General features: G+C 45.0%; 1 protein-coding gene across 1 annotated transcript in view; it reads left to right on the forward strand.

The window, feature by feature from the left end:
• FHOD3 (formin homology 2 domain containing 3) overlaps positions 1-19,616 on the forward strand; it is a 517,118-nt gene that overhangs the window by 312,456 nt on the left and 185,046 nt on the right. The window contains 2 exon segments of the mRNA XM_007455216.1: positions 4,983-5,077; positions 11,978-12,121. Coding sequence (XP_007455278.1) covers positions 4,983-5,077; positions 11,978-12,121 — 239 coding nt within the window.

Below are 19,616 nucleotides of genomic sequence, written 5' to 3' on the forward strand. Positions count from 1 at the left end.
CCCCCCTGCTGATGCAGGAGACATGGGTTCGTGCCCCGGTTTGGGAGGATCCCACATGCCACTGAGCGGCTGGACCCATGAGCCATGGCCGCTGGGCCTGCGCGTCCGGAGCCTGTGCTCCATGGCAGGAGGGGCCGTGGCGGGGGGAGGGCCGGCTGCTGCCAAAAAAAAAAAAAAAAAAAAAAAAGTCTTAAATATGTCATGCTCTTCTGCAGGAAGCAGCATGACTAGCAGGTGTGTTTCCACCTGGCAAGCTTAGAAGCTGCTCTCGCTCTCCAGTCCCCTCTCAGCTGGACCAGCAAGTAGACAGACGTGCCAGAGGTGACTGAGGGCCAGCCGAGTATGTCCATTTCCACACAAGTTTATAAATAAGCCATAAATCTGACTCCTCAAGGTGGCTTTAGACTCATTTTGGGGGGGATAGGGTGGAGAATGGGCATGTTATAGACTTTTTTAGTAGAAAGGAATTCTTTTAGATGATGAAAACTGTTAAGTTTAAAGAATCAGCAAAGAAAATCAACAAATGAGCTAAAAGACCTCAAAAATTACTACCACCTACAGCAGATGAAGTTGTCTGAGAACAGATTTCTCTGGTTGCTTTATAAACATCACACATCCCACACGTGGGTTAACCAGAAGTGTTCATTTGTGAGCATGGATGGACAATTTCCTGTTAGGCCAAGAGTGGGCCAGTTAGGGAGTTTCATAGAGACTAGTAAATATGCATGAATTAATGAAAATTAAACGGGCCCCATTTGATCCCAGCAATTGCCCCTTTGGTTCAGGGGCTAGAATGAAATGGTGGATTGGAGTTAGTCTCTAGGGCATGGCTCAGTGTCACACCTGTCTGTGCATACTGCAGGGGCAGACTCTTTTTTTTTTTTTAAGGTTTATTATTTATTTATTTATTTATTTTTGGCTGCACGGGGTCTTGGTTGTGGCATGCGGGATCTTCGTTGAGGAATGAGGGAACGTTTGCGGCACGCGGGCTTCTCTCTAATGGTGGCGTGCAGGTTTTCTTTCTCTCTCTAGTTATGGCGCGCAGGCTCCAGAGCGTGTAGGCTCTGTAGCTGTAGTGCATGGGTTCCAGAGCATGTGGGCTCTGTAGTTTGCGGCACGCGGTCTCTCTAGTTGAGGCGCGCAAGCTCAGTAGTTGTGGCGCGCAGGCTTAGTTGCCCTGTGACATGTGGGATCTTGGCTCCCTGCCCAGGAATCTAACCCGTGTCCCCTGCATTGGAAGGCGGATTCTTTACCACCGGACCACCAGGGAAGTCCCAGGAGCAACTGTTTTGCCTGCATCTTCAAGTCAGTTTCCCTTCCTAGTGGGTGGGGCCAGGCAGGAAGAGAGAAAGGCAGTAAGCACTCATGGAAGCCCACGGGAGGGCCTTGCTTTGTCATTTTGCTATCATCAGAGACTTCCTTTCCTGGGGACCTTCGCTGTGGTGATCAACAGGAAACTGGTCGAGAACGCTCTGCTCCCCTGGGTGGCGTGCCCCTCCCTCTGACTGTATGAGTTTGCCTCTCAGACACAGGGGGCGGCACTTATTTTGTTACCCAACGGCTGGGTAACTTATTTTGAAATTTCAGTCATAAATCTTGAGTCCTGCTAATTGGTTCAGCACTGCTTTTGAAGAAGTTCCATTTTTCATTTGAATGTGAGGCGATGAGATATGACATAATTTTTAAACATGTGTCTAACACATGATTAACAGGGGAAAAAGAATCCAGCCGTCTTTTCAAGCGATCCCGTCTCTGACTTCTGCTCAAGGATACATTGCTCTCTGAAGAATGCACAGAGCATGGTGGAGGTTAGACTGGGCAGAACTCAAGCTCTGTTTCCATTGCTGCTTAGAGCAGAAGCATACCTGTTAAGTGTTCACTGATCACGCTGAAAGGCTTGGAACATGCTGCTGGGACCTTGTATTTGAGCGTTAGACCAACTTGTGTACAAGGCATCGTGCAAAATAGCTTACTATTTTCTTTTGGGTTTAATACAGAGACTCGGGGGGAGAGTAAGAGGGAGAAGTACTGAGCAGTTTATTCTGGGTTGAGGGAGGAGTGCTACGGTTTGGTGGGAGGAGGACTCTGGCCTGGGAGCCTGTGTGGAAGGCCTATGGGTCCGTGTGGGTGTCCTCCACCCAGCACCACCACTGCAGGGGCAGCTACTGCTGTTCGAGTGCCTGCCATGCAACAGACGCTGTTCTAAGCGTTCTTCATATAAAACTCATTTGTTTGACGAATATTTAAGTGCCAACCATGTGCTTGCAAACATCAGAGAAAAGCCAGGCTGTCATGGAACCTACACTCACGGAACCTACACTCACTGCAGTGTTTGGGGTGGAGGAAGGGGAGGTGGAGTTGGAGGGAGACGGATGATAATGATGAAGGAAATGACTGTCTCCTGACGTTCTCCATCAGTGCTCAGGAGAATCGACAAAGTGCTCTACCTCCATGACACCTCACAGTGAGCCTCTAGGGTGGATCCGATCCCTCCAGGTTGGACGCGTCTCTCTAGCCTCTGTTCATTCCACTACTTTGGGGCTCGGTTTCGTTCTCTGTTATGTGAAGGGGGAAGATCGTGTGGTTTGTGATTCTAATACAGGACCATCCCCTACCTACACGTACACACACGTAAACCCCAAATGGAGCAACAGAGGTGATGGTGGTGGGGGTGAACTGGACCATTTAGTTCTGACAGGTGGCAGCTCTTGGGACAGTTACGACTGCTGGTGCTTGACACAGGCCAGCTGGAGCCCTGCCAGGGCTATTTGTGTTGAACTAGAAGGTTTCTTCCCCTTCCCCTTCATTCTTCTAAAAAGCTTCTATTTTCTGGTCCCCAAACAGTCAAAGGACAGTGAACATTTATCCCAACAGTGTATGAATACATGCAGATTTCCAGTCTTGAAATCCTTAAATGCTAAGAAGGGAATCAGATATTACAGCTGAAGAACACGGTTTTTAATTAAGCCAGTGTTTGAGTGTTTTCATTATAATGGATAAACTGGTGCACAGATATGTGTGTCTGCATGAGAGGGAGAGAGGAAGAGAGGAGATAGTCCAGGCACATCCCTCTCTCTGGGACTTCCGCAGGCCCTGTTTGACATGTGTGACCCCAAAGTAAGGAACCAGGAAGCAGTCCTGGGACCCCGAGCCCCACTAGGAATCCTTCGCACTGATGCTCTCTCTCTTGCATAGGCTTTTCTTTACGCATATGTGGGGAACCCAGTAGAGCTCGTGTTTTCGTATTTTGTACTGAGGTTGGGTGTGAGTGTGAATGACGGAAGTTGTCCTTGTTATAAAACATGAGCAAAGGCACTTGGAATGCTTGACCTATACCTGGACAGTGAGACCCATGACCTACTGACCACGCTGATTGTCTTGAGGACGGAAGCAGTTACTTTGCTGGGCTTTGGAGAACAGGTGTGGACTTCAAAATAGTTTGATGATAAAGATCAGCAAGAAGATATTTTCAAGAATTTCAAGAATTTTCAACAGTTAGCAGGCAAAGGATCATGCTTTTGTGTTCACAGTAACAAAGGGTCATAGAAGCTTAGTCCATAGGTTCATAGTTTGGACCAACTGGGCAGCTAGTCCAAAGGAAAAGGCTTTCTGTTCCCTTGCTGGGAGCACCAGCAGACCTGTACATCAAACTACATCTGTGTCTTTCACATTGTAGAGTAGGTGCCTATTCCTTTTAAAATTCTCCTGTCTTCTCTTCTTTTCTTACTGTGTGCATTTAACCCTCTGGCTCTTTTAAAACTGCCCCAGTTTAACCCACCCATGCCCTCTCAGGGGTCTCCAGTCACTAATCAGACATTTTATTGAGCACCTACTGTGTGCTGGGCACTCTGCCAAGGGCACAGAGATAAGACAGGACACATCACTGCCCTTGGGGAGCTTTTGTTCTCAAGGCCAGGAAATCAGCTCTGACATAACCCATCCATGAATCAGCATTTGGAACCCACTGGTTTTAGGTTATTTCAGACTTTACTTTTTCAGCAAAAATAAGCCATATCCCTTTGAGACCTTTATAGAGAAAGCAGGAAAGAGCTGCACGTTCCACGCCGCCACACCAAGGGCAAGGCAATACTTCACTGCAGATGTTTATCTCCAGTGTAGGAAATCACATCAGGGTGTCATGTACCCTTTGTGGCCTCGGCCTTGACTTGGCGATCCTGAACGTGGAGGGTTTCCCTGCCCTCCCTGGAGCCACGGGACAGCCTCCACGAGCCTCCCCCCGGAGCACCACTGAGGAGTCACCTCTTGCACCAAACCTTCCTCGACCATCGCACTGCAAGAGACAGACCTCCCTTGCTGAGTGACAGGCTTGGCTAAGCGCTTTGCCTTCTAAGTGCTTTTACCCTGTGCTGAGGTGTGTTCCTGTACTTATGCCTAACTGTTCCATTTGATTATAACCTCTTGATGACAGACTCCCAGAGACCCAGTTCCCTGGTACCTGGTTGATGCTTAAATAGTTATTTGTGCCTTGATTAAATAGAGTTAATATACTTCTGTTCTTGAAATGTTTGCTAGATGGACGTTTCACAGTTATTGTTTGAAGTCCATTGCTAGAGTGACCGTAAAGCTCTCCTGCATCCCCTTTCCTTGCAGCAGATGGACATACAGAGAGTACTTACAAAGAATTTCCACCCTTGGAGAGTAAAGTGCACGGTCTAAAAAAAGCTGCATATGAATGGATTTTTAAAAAATCACCTATTTAGTATGAAGGGAAGTTTTCAAACAAACTGATAGGCATCCTGACACTGAAGAGTATACATTTTCAAGTAGATAAGGATGACATGGTATATCATCACCTAATTGGAAACATATTCAAGTCTATCCTAAGAATTGTGTCATGCTTTGAAATTTGGTGACTGAAAGGCCCTGCCATCATTGGGTGATAAGTCTCTGGATAAACTGTGATGTGAATTGGACAAGGAGTGTTGACTTGCTGTTTCTAATGATTTTTGCTTTATTCCTAGGAGTCAAACCTTGGTCAAATATCATGGAAATCCTGGAGGAAAAAGATGGGGTCGACACGGAGTTGCTGGTTTATGCAATGACTTTAGTGAACAAGGTCGGTTGATGTTTGTTATCGGTTGAACTGTGTCCCCCCCACCCCAAAAGATGTGTTCCTGTAGATGTGTTCCTGAATTCCTAACCCCTGGTACCTGTGAATGTGATCTTATTAGGAAATAGGATCTTTGCAGTTGTAATCAGGTTTAAGATGAGGTCATTAGGGTGGGCTCTAATCCAATAGGACTGGTGTCCTTATAAGAAGAGGAAAAGAGATACACATAGAGGGAAGACAAGGTAGACATACATACATGAGGAAGACAGCCAGTGGAAGCAGGGGCAGAGATTGGAGTGATACATCTATAAGCTGAGGACCGCCAAAGGATGCTAAGGGTTGTCAACAGCCAATCCCGGATGAAGCAAGGAAGGATCCTACCCTAGAGCCATCGGAGAGAGCACGGCCCTGCCGACACCTTGATGTCAGACTTCTAGTCTCTCCACCTGGGAGAGAATAAATTTCTGGGTTTTTTTCTTCTTCAGAAAACCAGTTTTTTATTTTTAAAGCTCTGCCGTGTTTCTAGTGGGTGCCGAGGGTCACCTGCCACACTCACACCAGGTGGTCCATGTAGCCAGCAAACAGTCTGGCCATCAGCAGACCAGGCCAGAGAGGTCCACTGGGGGGTGGTTCTGCCTTGCTGCTGGTCCTGATAACTTCTTGCTCCAATTCAGCTACAGTAATTTTGCCCTCCAAGTCCCAGATCTTGATGCTGAGCCAGTGGCAGCACAGAGCCAGTAGCATTTGGGACTGAAGCACAGGGCGTTGATGAGGTTCCCACCATCTAGTGTGAAGGTGTTTGCCTTCGTTGAGGTCCCACAACTTGGCCTGGCCATCCTTGCCTCCAGAAGCACAGAGAGATCCATCTGGAGAGATGGTCACAGTGTTCAGGCAGCCTGTGTAGCAAATGTGATTGGTCTTCAGCCTGCAGTTTACCAAGTTCCATACCTAATTTCTGTTGTGTCAAGCCTCTCAGTTTGTGGTACTTTGTTACGGCAGCCCTAGGGAGCTAGTACATGTGAAGATCTAAAATTTGCCCTCTGAAGAACCACGTCGTGTGCACCCCCATGGCGGGAACACCCTTCAGCATGCCTCTTTGCAAGAGAAAACCCTTTACACCCACGTGTGGCATGTGTGCAATGTGTGCTGGTGCTCATACCTGGGAAGGCCTGAGAGTCTGCATGCTTTCTGTGCTTTGGTTCTTTCCAATGAAACCGGAAAGAGGGTCGCGAGAATTTTATGGCTACTCGCCCTATCGAGGTGTCCCCTTGAAAACATTTTTCCTTAAGAATATAGATTAGCAAGTTTTACTCTAAGGAAATCATTCACAATCAGACAGAAAAGCAAGCACCCTGTTCCACGGCTTACTGACTTCTGACTGCTGGGGGTGAGGTATGGATTCCTGAGGGCGGGTCCCGTCCTCCTCCTGTGATGGTGACCTCACCCTTGTGCTCCCTTTCCTCCCATTACGTCCTCCCTGGTCACCAGCTTGTGTCCGTCCTGAGAGGTGCTCTGACCGTGGGTCCCATGCTGACCTGGCACAGCCCACTCTCAGGACTAGAGCTCCTTCATCCCGGTGCTTGGGCCCCTTCCTCATTAATAATTGAGGGAGGGTGGGGTTGTTTCTCTTCCCTGGACCCCAGACGCTACATCAGCCACCCCAAGATCCTCCCTTTTTGTGCCCCAGGCTGCCGGGTGCAAGCCTAAGGACCAACTGCAGTGATCATTAGTTCTTCAGAAAGGACCCAGAATCTCTTCCTGAAATGTAACTGGAGAAACATTTCTCCTCATGACTGGGGACAAATTAGTAGAAAGCAACATAATTACGAAGAGTAATTCTACTAGATGTTAAAATGTTGTGCAAACTCTAAGGATTAAAACAATGTGGTCTTGACTCTTTCCTCAGCAGATGGCTGAAGCAGAGGGGCTGTGAAACAGACCTCAATGCACAGGATGACTCACCCTGCGATTGAAATCCATAGGGATGGTCAGCTTCATTCATGACCAGGGAGAGGTTTTGATAAATGGAAATAAACAAACACATACTTTGACTGTATTCCGAAATAAATTTCAGGTAGATTAAATAGTTCAGTGTAACATATCAAACTGTAGAAAACTGAGGAAAAACTAGAGGTGAAGATCAGCTGGTCTCTAGTTGCCGAATAATAAAATAGTAAAAAAGATTCCAAACCAAAGGACTTAAATATTTCACTGTATAAAACTATAAACTATAAAATATTTTATTTGTAAAATGAAATCCAAAACAAAAACTAAAGGCAAGTGACAAACTGGGAAATTGTTTGCAAAAAACTGGGCAGAAAATGATACTATCCTAAATATATTAAGAACTCAGTTGAAAAATGAATGACATTAACCCTACTAAGATTAAAAGAAATATATAGTAAAACAATAAGCCATTTTCTCCGGGTCACGTGGGCAGTGATTGCTTTTTAATGAAGTGCCGTTTGTTGATGAGGTCACAGGAAATTTCCTACAGTCCTGGTGGGGAATGGGCATCACTTTTCTGGAAGATAATCCTAAGAATTCGGTTTTTATTTTCAAAGCTCTTTGTGAGTTGATTTTACCATGCAATTTGAAAGCAATTTTCTGTTGGTTTTTGAAGATGAAGGTCACCTATTTCCTGTCGTTTTCAGTCACTGCCATTGTTTTGGAAAACATTAAATTCAGCAAAAATGGCATTTTCACTCTTGTACAGTGTTTTCAATGTAATGCTCTCCACCTTAGTGGTAGAGGCCATGCTTGGCTGTGTAACGATCCCAGCAGCAGCCACATGGCGTGGGCATCCTACTGCCAATCACTGGCAAGGACCCAGCACGTGTCACACTCTCCTTGGCACCATAAGGCATCTAACGTCCAGGAATTCCTCACTTACTCTTTCTCTTCTGGCAGTTCCATCTCATCTTTTGTTCTGGGCCAGGGGAAGTCCAGGAAGGTCCTGAGGGCATGATTCTAAGTGCCATCCTTTCCTCAAAAGGGTCAGCAGGCCGCTGGCACCCACACTGGGTTTGTTTTCTTTTGTTGAATTTTAGTCAAGTTTATCATTCCAGTGAGTAACATCTTCTGAGATCCCAAACATCATAACACATTGAAATGCTATTATGGGTCTGGAAAAAATTCAGACTCTGAAATGTGGGAAATTATATTGCTTTTCGAACTTTTCTTTCAGCAAAATGGAAGCTGGCCTAATAACATGGAATTCAAAACATTAACATTTTTATGACAAAACAAGTGTATGAAATTCTAGCCTGCTCATGGTTCTGAAACTGAAGTCTGCTCTCTTTGTTAAACAGAGAGACTAATGAGGGGTTTCCAGGATCCAGACTAACCCCCCCTGAACTCTCCCCACACCCCCAAACCACGTCTTCAGAAGATCTGAGGGAGCATCAGAAATGAACTGTTTCTCACCCTGCAAGCTGAAATTGCATGGTGCCCTGTCCTGATACAGCTGCAATCTCCTAGGTGGGATTCCCCGCTTTGGGGGCTCAGATATTGACCACCTTGTAGAATCAGATGAAGCAGGTGGGGGGCGGGGGATGAGTTACAAGAGGCGTTACCATGGGGCTGGCTTGGAGCATTCAGGGAAGGCCACCCCAGGGAGCCCTGGGGAGGGCAGCTGCTCTAGCGGAGCCAGCGGGTGAGTTACCTGATGGGATTCACACTGAGCATTTGTTTTTAGATTCGATTGTGTTGTTTTTTTTAATTACCATATAGTAAAATTGACTTTTTTCTCTTGGTATTTAGCTGTGTAAGTTTTCACACATATATAGTTATGGATAACCTTCACAATTAGCATATAGAACGGCTCCATCTCCCCTCAAATCTCGCTCATGTTACCCTTTTATAATGACATCCTGATCACCTGTTCATGCCCCTGGCAACCACTGATTTATTCTCTATCACTATAGTTCTATTATTTAAAAAATGGGAATCATACAGGATGTGACCCTTTGAGGCTGGCTTCTCTCACTCAGCACAGTGCCTTAGAGATTCATCTATGTTCCTACACGTATTAATAGTTTGCTCCTTTCTGCTGCTATATAGTGTGCCATTGTATAATATAAATATGCCACCATTTGTTATCTTCTTCATCCACTGAAGGAGATTTGGGTGCTCACAGCTTTTGGCTTTCACAGATGCTGCTGCTATGAACACTTGTGTACAGGCTTTCACCATACTGGTTTTACCCCACAAGAAAGATTTGATGGGATCAGTGTAAACTCAGGGACTGGAAAATAAAATGTCCTTTAGGACAGAGATTTCTCCCTCTGAGAGAGGCTGTAAAGATTTACTTGTCACAAACCCTGGCAAGACAAGGTCTGAGAGAAACCAGGAATGGGGTCCTGAGTATCGTCTGAGAGTGAAGGCGTCAAGAGACATTTGCTCATAGACTTTTCTGGAGTAAGCTGCCTCCTTTGCCAGAAATAGGCACCTTAGCAGTGATTGTCAGGGTAGAAATGGGAGGACAGGGCCCAGGAGGGGTGGCAGTGTGGTAGCGTTTGCTGAACATGTCAGAGAATCAGCTGAAAAGAGGTGAGTGTGTTTCTGGGCTGCACGGTCCCCTCCCCGTGCAGGCGGAGAACGAAGCTGTCTTTGACAAGATCAAGCGCATTCAGGGTGGTATGGCCATGGACTAGAGAAGCTGTCTTTGATCGTGGTGGAAGGCCAGCTCCCCTGCAGCCACCCGTGAGAGGTGGTGGGACGCGGGTGTGGCTCAAGCCCACATTTTCACCGTGGAAATAACAGATGTCCTCTCAGTCAATACCCTCAGATCTGGGCCTCTTATTGAGCGAGGGCTCTCTGATCTGTTTGGTTCTATAGACCTAATTATTTAATAGAAATCTCCCCGCCAACCCATCATGGTTGGGCTTGCTAAGGCAATGGGGACTAGGTCCAGGAGTTTAACCTCCTGGAAACTTCTGAGAGAAGGAACCTCAGTTGACTCTCAGCAGGGAAAAAAGGGAAGAAGAAAGGAAGGGAACAGGGAGGTGAGGAGACTGCCAGAGGCCCCTCTCTGTGCCCATCCTACGCCCCCCCCCGCCCCCCGCACTGCCGTGTAGAAAGTTTTGAATCTAACCCTGAATGTCTACTCACCTGTGATTGGCAGGTCAGCAGTCAGTCAGGGCACCTCCAGTCATTAGCCCTGCCCTGGCGTTTGTATCACCATTTCCCTCTCCTCATCTTTTAACAAGTTCTGGAGTTTTCACTAAAACCGAAAGATGGACTTGTTCTGATGAGAGGGTTCTTTGGACAGGTGTGTGCTTTTTCAGTTAACTCAGTGGACTGCTATCTGCTAATGCAGCAGTGACTGCCTTGCCCGACATCTGCATCCACCTATGTGTGCTTCCACACTTGGCCACTTAGGTGTGAGCACCTGTTTATTTATTACAGCTGCTGACTGGTTCACAGCCTCCTGTTCTGTGTCCTTGCTGGGGCCTCTGATGGATTAAGCTGTCGCATCCCAGTTATTTTTCTTTAGTGTCTGGACTCAACAGCAGTGAGTTGTATCCTGTTTGTTCAGCATAGAAGGGAAACAGCCATTATTTGGGTTATGAGTAGAGACATTCTTTCCAATATTAATAGCCCCAAAATAGAAGTGTTAAAAGAAGTTGGTGCTGTGAGATGATCCTTAAGAAAGTACTGGTCTTTTTTCTTGCAAGGCAAGTCACCATGTTTAGAGTATTTTTGAAATGCAATAATAGTGAAATAAATAGGGAGTCGAGACCTTGAAATTTCAGGCCAGAGTAGTTTGTGTAGAAGGCACAGGTGTGTGAGGAAAGGAGACCAGAATAGCAGGTCTGAGCGCAGGGTTTTATTCGTTATTATTTAGTAACTTCCTGTTACCTCAGGCGAATCCTTCCCTCCCCTGATTTCATCTCCCTTGTTTATAAGATAAGGGACTTTGAGTAAATCACCTCAAGGGTCCTTCCGGTTCTAAGCAGAGGGCTGATCTGAGCTATCATCCTTCTTTTAAGAGAAGCAGAACTCAAAGAGAAGTCAGCTTTTTCTTTCTTGGGTTATCTTTTCGTCTCTTGGTTGCCGCTTTGAAATTTCTCATGTTCTCCTAAATGTCTTAGACCAAGGGGAAGGCCTGCCGAACTGAAAGAAAAGGAAGTCATTCAATTGTTATCACTCCAGCTGTTGGTAGATCAGTCTTAACCAGGAGTTTTTCTGATCACTGAGTATGTTAGTTTTCAATTGCCATGTAACAAATTACCACAAATTTAGCAGCTTGCAACATCACAGGCTTATCACCTCACAGTTTCTGTGGGGCAGGGTCCAGGCACCACCTCGCTGGGTCCTCTGCTCAGAAGAGTCTCACACGGTGGCAGTCAAGGTGTCAACCAGGGCTGGTGTCTCGTCTGAAGCTTGGGGTCCCCTTCCAAGCTTCTGTGGTTGTTAGCAGAGCTCATTTCCTTGCAGCTGTGGAACTCATGGCGGCTTGCTGCTTCTTCTGGGACAACAGGATAATTTCTCTTCTAGTCTCTGTGCTCAGAAAAGGCCTAAACCCACTTTTAAATGGCTCACGTAATTAGGTCAGGACCACCCAGCTACTCTCCCCTTTGATTAACTCAGAATCAACTGATTTGGGACCTTAATGACATCTGTAGAATGCTTTCACCTTTGCCATATAATGTCACCTAATCATGGGAGTGTCCTCCCTACCCTCAAGGGGAGGGAATTGTATAGCACCTGTATCCCAGCGGGTGGGATCTTGGGGTTCATTCTGCTTACCACAGGGGAGAAGCTTTTTCTCAAGTAAACTTAGCATCTGTTTGCTTTGCCCCACATTGCTATACTTGTGGCCACTGGCTACCATGCAAAAAATGCCCTGAGAGCCTTGTGACCGTCCAAGACATGTCTGTGTCCTGTTCTTTCTCCATCCAGACCTTGTCAGGATTGCCAGACCAAGACACCTTCTACGATGTGGTGGACTGCCTGGAGGAGCTGGGCATTGCAGCTGTGTCCCAGCGGCACTTGACCAAGAAAGGAACTGACCTGGACTTAGTGGAGCAGTTGAACATCTATGAGGTAACAGGATACGTGTATGCCTTTTGTAGGGCCTCATACAGCCTGGACAAACGTCAAAGGCTGAGGGAAACATACTCTAGACCAGTGGCTCTGAGTGTGATGTGGCAGCATCTGCAACACCTTGGAACTGCCAAAATGCAGGTTCTCAGGCCCCGCCCCAGACCTGCTGAGTCAGAAACTCCAAGGGTGGGCCCAGATTGATTAATTGCTATTTTATTTTAAAGAACATTCATTCCAAATGAGGTGGGGAAGGAGGCACATAGATCCTGTTTCTTATCCTCGGATAGGGGTGGAACTTCCGGCAGGGCTCTACATAATTTGTAGGGTCCAGTGCAAAATGAAAATGCGGGGGAAAAGTGCTATTAAAGCTACTAAACTTTTCACTTTCTTCTGCTTTCTCTCTCACCTTGTCATGGTGGGTTTTTTTTTTTTTTAATTTGCTAGAAGTATGTACTCATTGAAGAATATTTGGAAAATACCAAAAAGTGTAAGAGAAAGAAATCACCCATGATTTTATTACTAAGCATGGTTAACATTTTGGTCTGTTTTTCTAGTCTTTTTTGTGAATGTATAGACTATTAATTCCAGAGATAATAGTGTGTATACAGTGTTGTGTACTGAATCTTTATTAGTAAATATTTTGGAACCATTTTCTTTTGTCATTGAATTGTCTTCAAGAATTTCGTTTTATTAGGAACATAATAGCCTGTCTGTATGCAAGCACCATAATACATATAACCAGCCCCTGTTTTCTCAGATTTAGATTGCTTCCAAGTTTTTGAAAATGATAAATACTGTTATAATGAACAGCTTTATTCATAAATTTGCTTGCACAGCTAGAGTCCTAGGAGGGATATTTCCCAGCTGAATGGCTCCATTGTGATCTTCACTGGGTAGAAACTGACATGTAACTCATTACTTCCTTAAAGTGACTGTCATCATAAGTGATAAGCTGAGGAACAGAACAGAATTATCTTTGTATGATCTTCGGAAAAATCAGTGGAAACTGAGCCAGAGAGATCTGCTGTCAGAGCATAAAACTTCCCACAGCTGGCCAGCTCTTTTGCCCCTGCTCTGGGCATCTTCTCTAATGAAGCCTCACTTACCCAGTAATCGGCTCACACTTTCTTGTTTTATTATCAGTGGGTGGTGGAGGAGTATGTTCTCATGGCTCCTAAGAGACAGGATAAAGTAGGAATTAAGTAAGAATACTAAAGATGGAGAAGGAAGGGACTAAAGACAGTTGGCTCACATCAAGGTAGAAGGACGTTTCCCAGTACATATACCTCCCTTTCTTTACCCCCTTCCCCCTGATCAGAGCTCTGAGACTCTGCCCAACCAGGGGCTTATATTATCATAGCTTTGGATTCTGTGTGGTCAGTGTATATCAGAAGATAGCATAATGCAGGTGAGTTTCCTACTAGTGAACCAACTGGGAGAGCATTTTGAAAAGTAGCCTGGATTACCCCCCCCACCCCGCCCCAGAAGACCACTTCTGGTTTCAGGGCATACTTTGTCTCCAGGCTACCTGACTCTTAAGCTACCTCCCCATCTTCCTCTTTCCATTCATGCCAAACGTTTTAAAAGATGTCCTGTGTTCACCATCTTCCTTTTGTCAAATGGCATTTGCTCAATATTTTAACATTAAGTACATATCATTCACAAATGTAGATTATATGTTTCACTCAAAGAACTACAAAACAAACACCCATTGTGATAGTTAACTGTACGTGTCAGCTTGACTGGGCCACGGGGTGCCCAGATATTTGATCAAACATTATTCTGTGTCTGTGTAGGTATTTCTGGATGAGATTAACATTCACAGTGGTAGACTGAGTAATGAAGATCGCCCTCCCCCATGTGGGTGGGCCTCATTCAATCTACTGAAGGCCTGAATAGAACAAAAGGCTGAGCAAGAGAGAATTCACTCTCTGCTGATGGTAATGAGCTGGGACTTAGTTTGCCTCTTACCTTTGACCTCCGGCTAGAACTAACACCATTGGCTCCCTTGGTTCCCAGGCATTTGGACCACAGATCTTGGTACTTCTCAGCTGCCATAATCATGTCAGCCAACTCCTTACACTAAATCTCCATGTATATCCTATTTGTTCCGTTTCTTTGGAGAGCCTTAATACACTCATGTATTTAAGAAGTAGAATATTACCAGTAACTCGGAAGTGTCCTTGATGGCCCTTCCTGGTGTCATCCAACTAATTTCCAGCACTGTTCTCTCTTTTTTTTTTTTTTAGTAATTCTTTCTGAAAATAACTTATTCTGTGAGCTAACACAAAGGATCAGATTATCAAATAAGAGTTGACAGATCTGAGATCTTGCTACCTATAGCAGAGCTATACTAATCTATCTAGGCTAATAATTTCCAGAATACAGAGGTGCAGAGACCTGTGACTCCCAGGTCTTTTATTCATATATCAGGCATGTGCTTTCTGACCCAGAACAATAGATGGGGTCTCCAAGTGTGGTTCACGCGTCACCTCGCCCAGTGGGTAATTTGCTTCATAACTCTGAAGGCTGTCTACTACATAGTCCAGAGAGTCATGGCGTATAAATCCATAAATTCTGTGTTTATTTCGTGTAGGTGATCCTTAGCCAATCCCACCCTGCTAATTAAGGGCATTCCAGAAACAAGCACTCTCATTTTAGCAAAGAGCATCAGGCTGTTTGTTAGATAGTCTAGTTATTAGCATATTTACAAAAGATTAGATGGGGTCATTGTCTTCTTTCTTTCCCCAGAAGCATCACTACTACAAAAGGAATGGAGGGATCACAGGCCAGCTGTTTTAACTCCTTCCTCCCAGTCTGTATCCCTAAACAACATATTAATTTTGTCTTTTTATAAAGGGAACCATACCTTTGGTGTCCTCCTACAGTTTCTCTTTTTGCTTATTGTTTTTGAGACCTACCCATGTTGTTATGTGAAGTTCTAGTTTGTTCACTTTCACTGCTGATGAATATATCCCAATTTATGTATCTGCTCTTCTCTTGATGAATGTCGGCTGGTTACAGTTTTGTTGCCATGACAATGCTGCCGTGACCATTCTTTTCTGCGTGCGTGTGTGTGTGTGTGTGTGTGTGTGTGCGCGCGCACGCCCAATACTCTTTATGTTTAGGTATCAATTCTATTCTCGCTTTGTAAAAATATTTAGAAGTTTTTCTTCTTTCTCTCTGCCCTTGTCTCTGGTCTTTGATTATTTGATAGAATTTCCTTGGGAAGTTGTGTGGACCTGTGATGATGATGATGATGGGGCAGAGGAGGAGTGTGTGTGTTTGTGTGTGTGTGTGTTGGAGGCAAGAGATCTTTGGTAACTATGTTTTTTCTATGGGTATTGGTCTATTTAAACCTCCTATCTTTATGTAGATCAGTTTTTCTGAATCATATTTTCCTAGGAAATTATCCACTTTATCTGGATTTTTAAACTGATTACTAAAGAGATATATAAATAGTCTCTTGGGAATGTTTTTAATTTCCTCTTGTTCAGAAGTTATTTTCCTTTGTTAATTTTTGTGTTTGTAATTTCTCCCTTTTTTTCCTCTGGGTTAACTAGTGGTTTGTCTATTTTGTCGTTGTTGTTAATTTTGACTTATGTATGATTTTCAGTGCTCTTCTGTTTTGTAACTCAAAACGTTTTTATCTCTATAATTTCCTTCTTTAATTTTCTTTCAGTTTACTTTGCTGTTCTTTTTTTAGATTTTTAAGTTGTTTATTTACTTTATTTCCTTTTATCCTTCAACCATCCTCACATTCCTGGACTGTAACCCACTTGGTCATGATGTGTTCTTTTTTCAAGTGTGCTGTTGGAATTCTGTTCGATACTAATTTATTTAGGATTTTTACGCAAACAGTCATAAGTAAGATTGGCCTCCCTCTCAGCCTCCCCCCTCTTCCTTTCTTCCTTTTCTGTATGCCGTCCCTAGTAGCTTGGGCATCACTGTTATGCTAGCATCATAAAAAGATGATGCTGGTGGTCATGAAACCACTTTTGTATGTTGCTCCTGTAGAATGCACTCCCGGCGACTATGTCTACGGATGTCTCTAGGGTACCTCTCTGATTGTTCCTCCTCGATGTCCTCCCGTGGATCTTTCTTCTCTGTCTCTTCCCTTTCAGTGTTGTGGTTTCCTTATCAGACCTCCTCCTCTCTCAGTGCATGCAGTCTGCACTATGATTCACCCAGTGAATTCAGCAGCCTTGGAGGCTGGTGGCTGATACCTTGACCCTGAGCTTCCTGCCAAGACTCCTGGCTGCCTGACCCTCTGCCTGCTTGTCTTTTTGTATTACGTTCATTCATTCATTGAGGGTATGTCACATACTCTGCTAGGGCTGAAAATACAGAGCTAGAAGATCTGTCCCTGCCCCAAGCAACTTTCATTCTGTGGTCTAAGACAAGCAGGTGGCTGGTTCCCCCAGCAGCTAAATGTGATGGCACAAGAAGGGACATGGAACATGCCAGAGGAGCTCAGATTATGTCAGTCACAGCCACCTGGAGGCTGCACGTGACATGTATCCAGCCCTAACGAAACCTTTTATTTTTCTCCCATGACAAAAACAAAAATCCCGCACAATCTGTTCATTTCTCCATCTCCACAAAGAGCAGAGTCTCCCAAGTTACAAACCCGGAGCTGTCCTGGACTCCCTCCTCTCTCCTCTGTCCCCACGCTCGGCAGTCTGATTGCTGAAGACTGTGATTTCTTCTCCATTCCCCTAGCTCAGGCCCTCATCATTTCTTGCCTGGATTATTGCAATATCTTCTCATTCTTTTGTTCCTCTGTGAATCCATTCATTCAACAGAACTTTACTGAGCACGTACTATGTGCCAGGAGCTATTCTAGGCCCCAGGACACAGCAGCAAACTAGACAGACAAGGCCAGTGTCCTGAGGGGATGCACGTTCTCATGGGGTGCAGACAGTGATCAAAGTACGTGAGTAAGCTGAGGATCCAAGATTGCTGCCGTGTCTATGAAGAAAAGAGACAGGATGAGGTAGAGGTGAGACACTGAGGCAGGGGTAGGAAGGCCCATCTGAGGTGGTGGCCTAAAGAAGGACAGTGACAGAGGGGAGAGTAGTGGAGGAGCTCAGGTTTGGCAGGTGTGAAGGGTTGAAAGGAGGTGTGATGACGGGCAGGGCCTGGAGAGGTTGGCACCTGCAAAGTGGCATCCCCTGGAGGCTTCTCTGCTTATTCCCTCTTCCTAACTCCCTGCAACTGAAAACAAGGGATCCTCCTGGAGGTCAGATCTGACTACGCCATTCCTCTATTTAAGAAAATAAACAGGAGTGAAGAATGAATGAATGAATGAAAAACCTTAAAACCTTTTTCACAGCCCGTGGGATGAAGCCCAAACTCTTTGAGTTGGTACGAGAGCTAACACCGTCTGTGGCCTTCGTGCTTCTGTGGCCTGTCTCGGGTCATTCCTAAGATGTCTCTGAAGTTTCAGCCACACTCAACTTCTTGTGTTTCTTGAACGTGAAAGGCAGGTCATCTGGGAGCTTCCCTTTATCCATTCTCCTTGCTTTGCCTGGAGTGCTCTTCCTTCCCATTCTCAGGTTGGCAAACTCCACCTCCTCCTGTAGGAGTCATCTCAGATATCCCCTCGTCCTCAAGGCCTCCTTGACAAGGTCAAAGGAGTTCCTGCTACTTGTTGCGTGCACTTTGTTTATAACCCAGGAAGGAGCACTTGTCTGTGTCCACACCTCAGACCGAACAGTCCTCAGGTCGCACTTGTCTCTCTGTTTGCCTTTGTCATCTGTCTCATTCCTCTCTAACCCCTGTGCCCAGCAGCGCACCTGCCCAGAGTAGAAGTTCAGTAAGCGCTTGAATGAAGGTCTCTTTTAAATATCACACATTTTATTAACAGATGCTGGGTTGAAGGAAGGGCATGATTTAATCAGAAATCAGCTACCTTAAAGGGGAGATGCTTTGAGTAATCACTCAAGGTGATTACTGAATGCTTGGGGTACCAGGTAGAGTCAGGATTTTTATTCCTTTCTGAAAATTACTGCAGTTTTAAAAATATTTAGTGCCACAGGACAACTAAGTTCATTATATGCAAGGGCAGCAAGGAGGCCTATAAGCAGTGCCAGTATTTTCCTCACAATAGACTATGAATGTTTTCAAGCCATTGTAGAGACCTTGGTTGGGTTTCTAGAATTCTTCTTAACAGTGGAGGATGTCTGGTGACCATATGTCCTGGACTTTCTGGGGAATGCCCAATTCCATGTAATTTAATTCCATTTTAGAAAGGTGATTTAATCCATGTTTAATTAAATTCATTTGAATTTTTATAGCTTTGAATGATTTTTCAAATACATAAATTCACGAATCAAAATAAAAAGTCTTTTGTCAGATTGTGTTCTAGCTTTTGATTCTGAAAATGTGGTCCTAGTAATGGCAAAGGCATCTTAGGGATGAAGACTTTGGGGGTGAGGGGGTGACTGTTACTGTCAGGAATAAATAACTTATAGATCCAGTCTCTTAAAATTCTTCCTTTATCATAGGTGATTTTTAAAATGTGTATCAGTTAGCTCTTGCTGTATAACAAATATGCCAAAAAGAGTGGTCTTAAAACAGCAATTATTGCTCATGATTCTGTGGGTCAGAGATTTGGGCCTGGTTCACCTGAAAGATTCTCAGGGAGCTACAGTTATCTGATGGCTTGACTGGGGCTGAATGGTCTCAGATGGTCTCATTCACCTGGTTTGGCATTTGGTGCTGCTGTTGGCTGGGCCATAGGTCTTCAGCGGACTAGCCCGAACTTCTTCACATGTAGCAGCATTTCAGAAGGACAAGTCTCAAAGTGCAAACACTTTTGAGGCATCTATGTCTTCTGATGTTCCATTGGCCAAAGCAAGTCACATGGGAAATTGTTGACTCAATGTAGGAGAGGGCTACACAAGGATAAGGAAACAGAGAGGCATGATTCCCTGGGAACCTAGTGCTATAATCATCTGCCACAACCTGTCATCAGCATAGTTTCTTCTTGAAATGGTACTAGCACTGGCATCCACTTCACCTAAAGGCTGAATCAAGATGTATAGGTATGAATTAAAAAGAAAATGTGGGATAGCAATTTGGAAAATGATAACATCTGCTGTGTAAAGATGGCTGCCTGTCATGGAGCTTAGTAGTAGTATAACAACGTGAACTCAAAGAAATGTTAATAGATTTTGACCTCCATTAAGAACGGTCAGATTGTTCAGTGTTTGATGATATTAAGAAATTATTTTAAGCAGGACAGTGGTGTGTGGTTATGGGTTTTAGAAATCCTTATCTTCTAGGGATATATAGTGAAATACTAATGGGTGAAATTATATGATCTGGGATTTATCTCCAAAAAATCTGGCTGGGCTTCCCTGGTGGCGCAGTGGTTGAGAGTCCGCCTGCCGATGCAGGGGACACAGGTTCGTGCCCCAGTCCGGGAAGATCCCACGTGCCGCGGAGCGGCTAGGCCCGTGAGCCATGGCTGCTGAGCCTGCACGTCCGG

Source organism: Lipotes vexillifer, unplaced genomic scaffold (genome assembly GCF_000442215.2).
Source record: "Lipotes vexillifer unplaced genomic scaffold, Lipotes_vexillifer_v1.1 scaffold90, whole genome shotgun sequence".
NCBI classification, from domain to species: domain Eukaryota; kingdom Metazoa; phylum Chordata; class Mammalia; order Artiodactyla; family Lipotidae; genus Lipotes; species Lipotes vexillifer.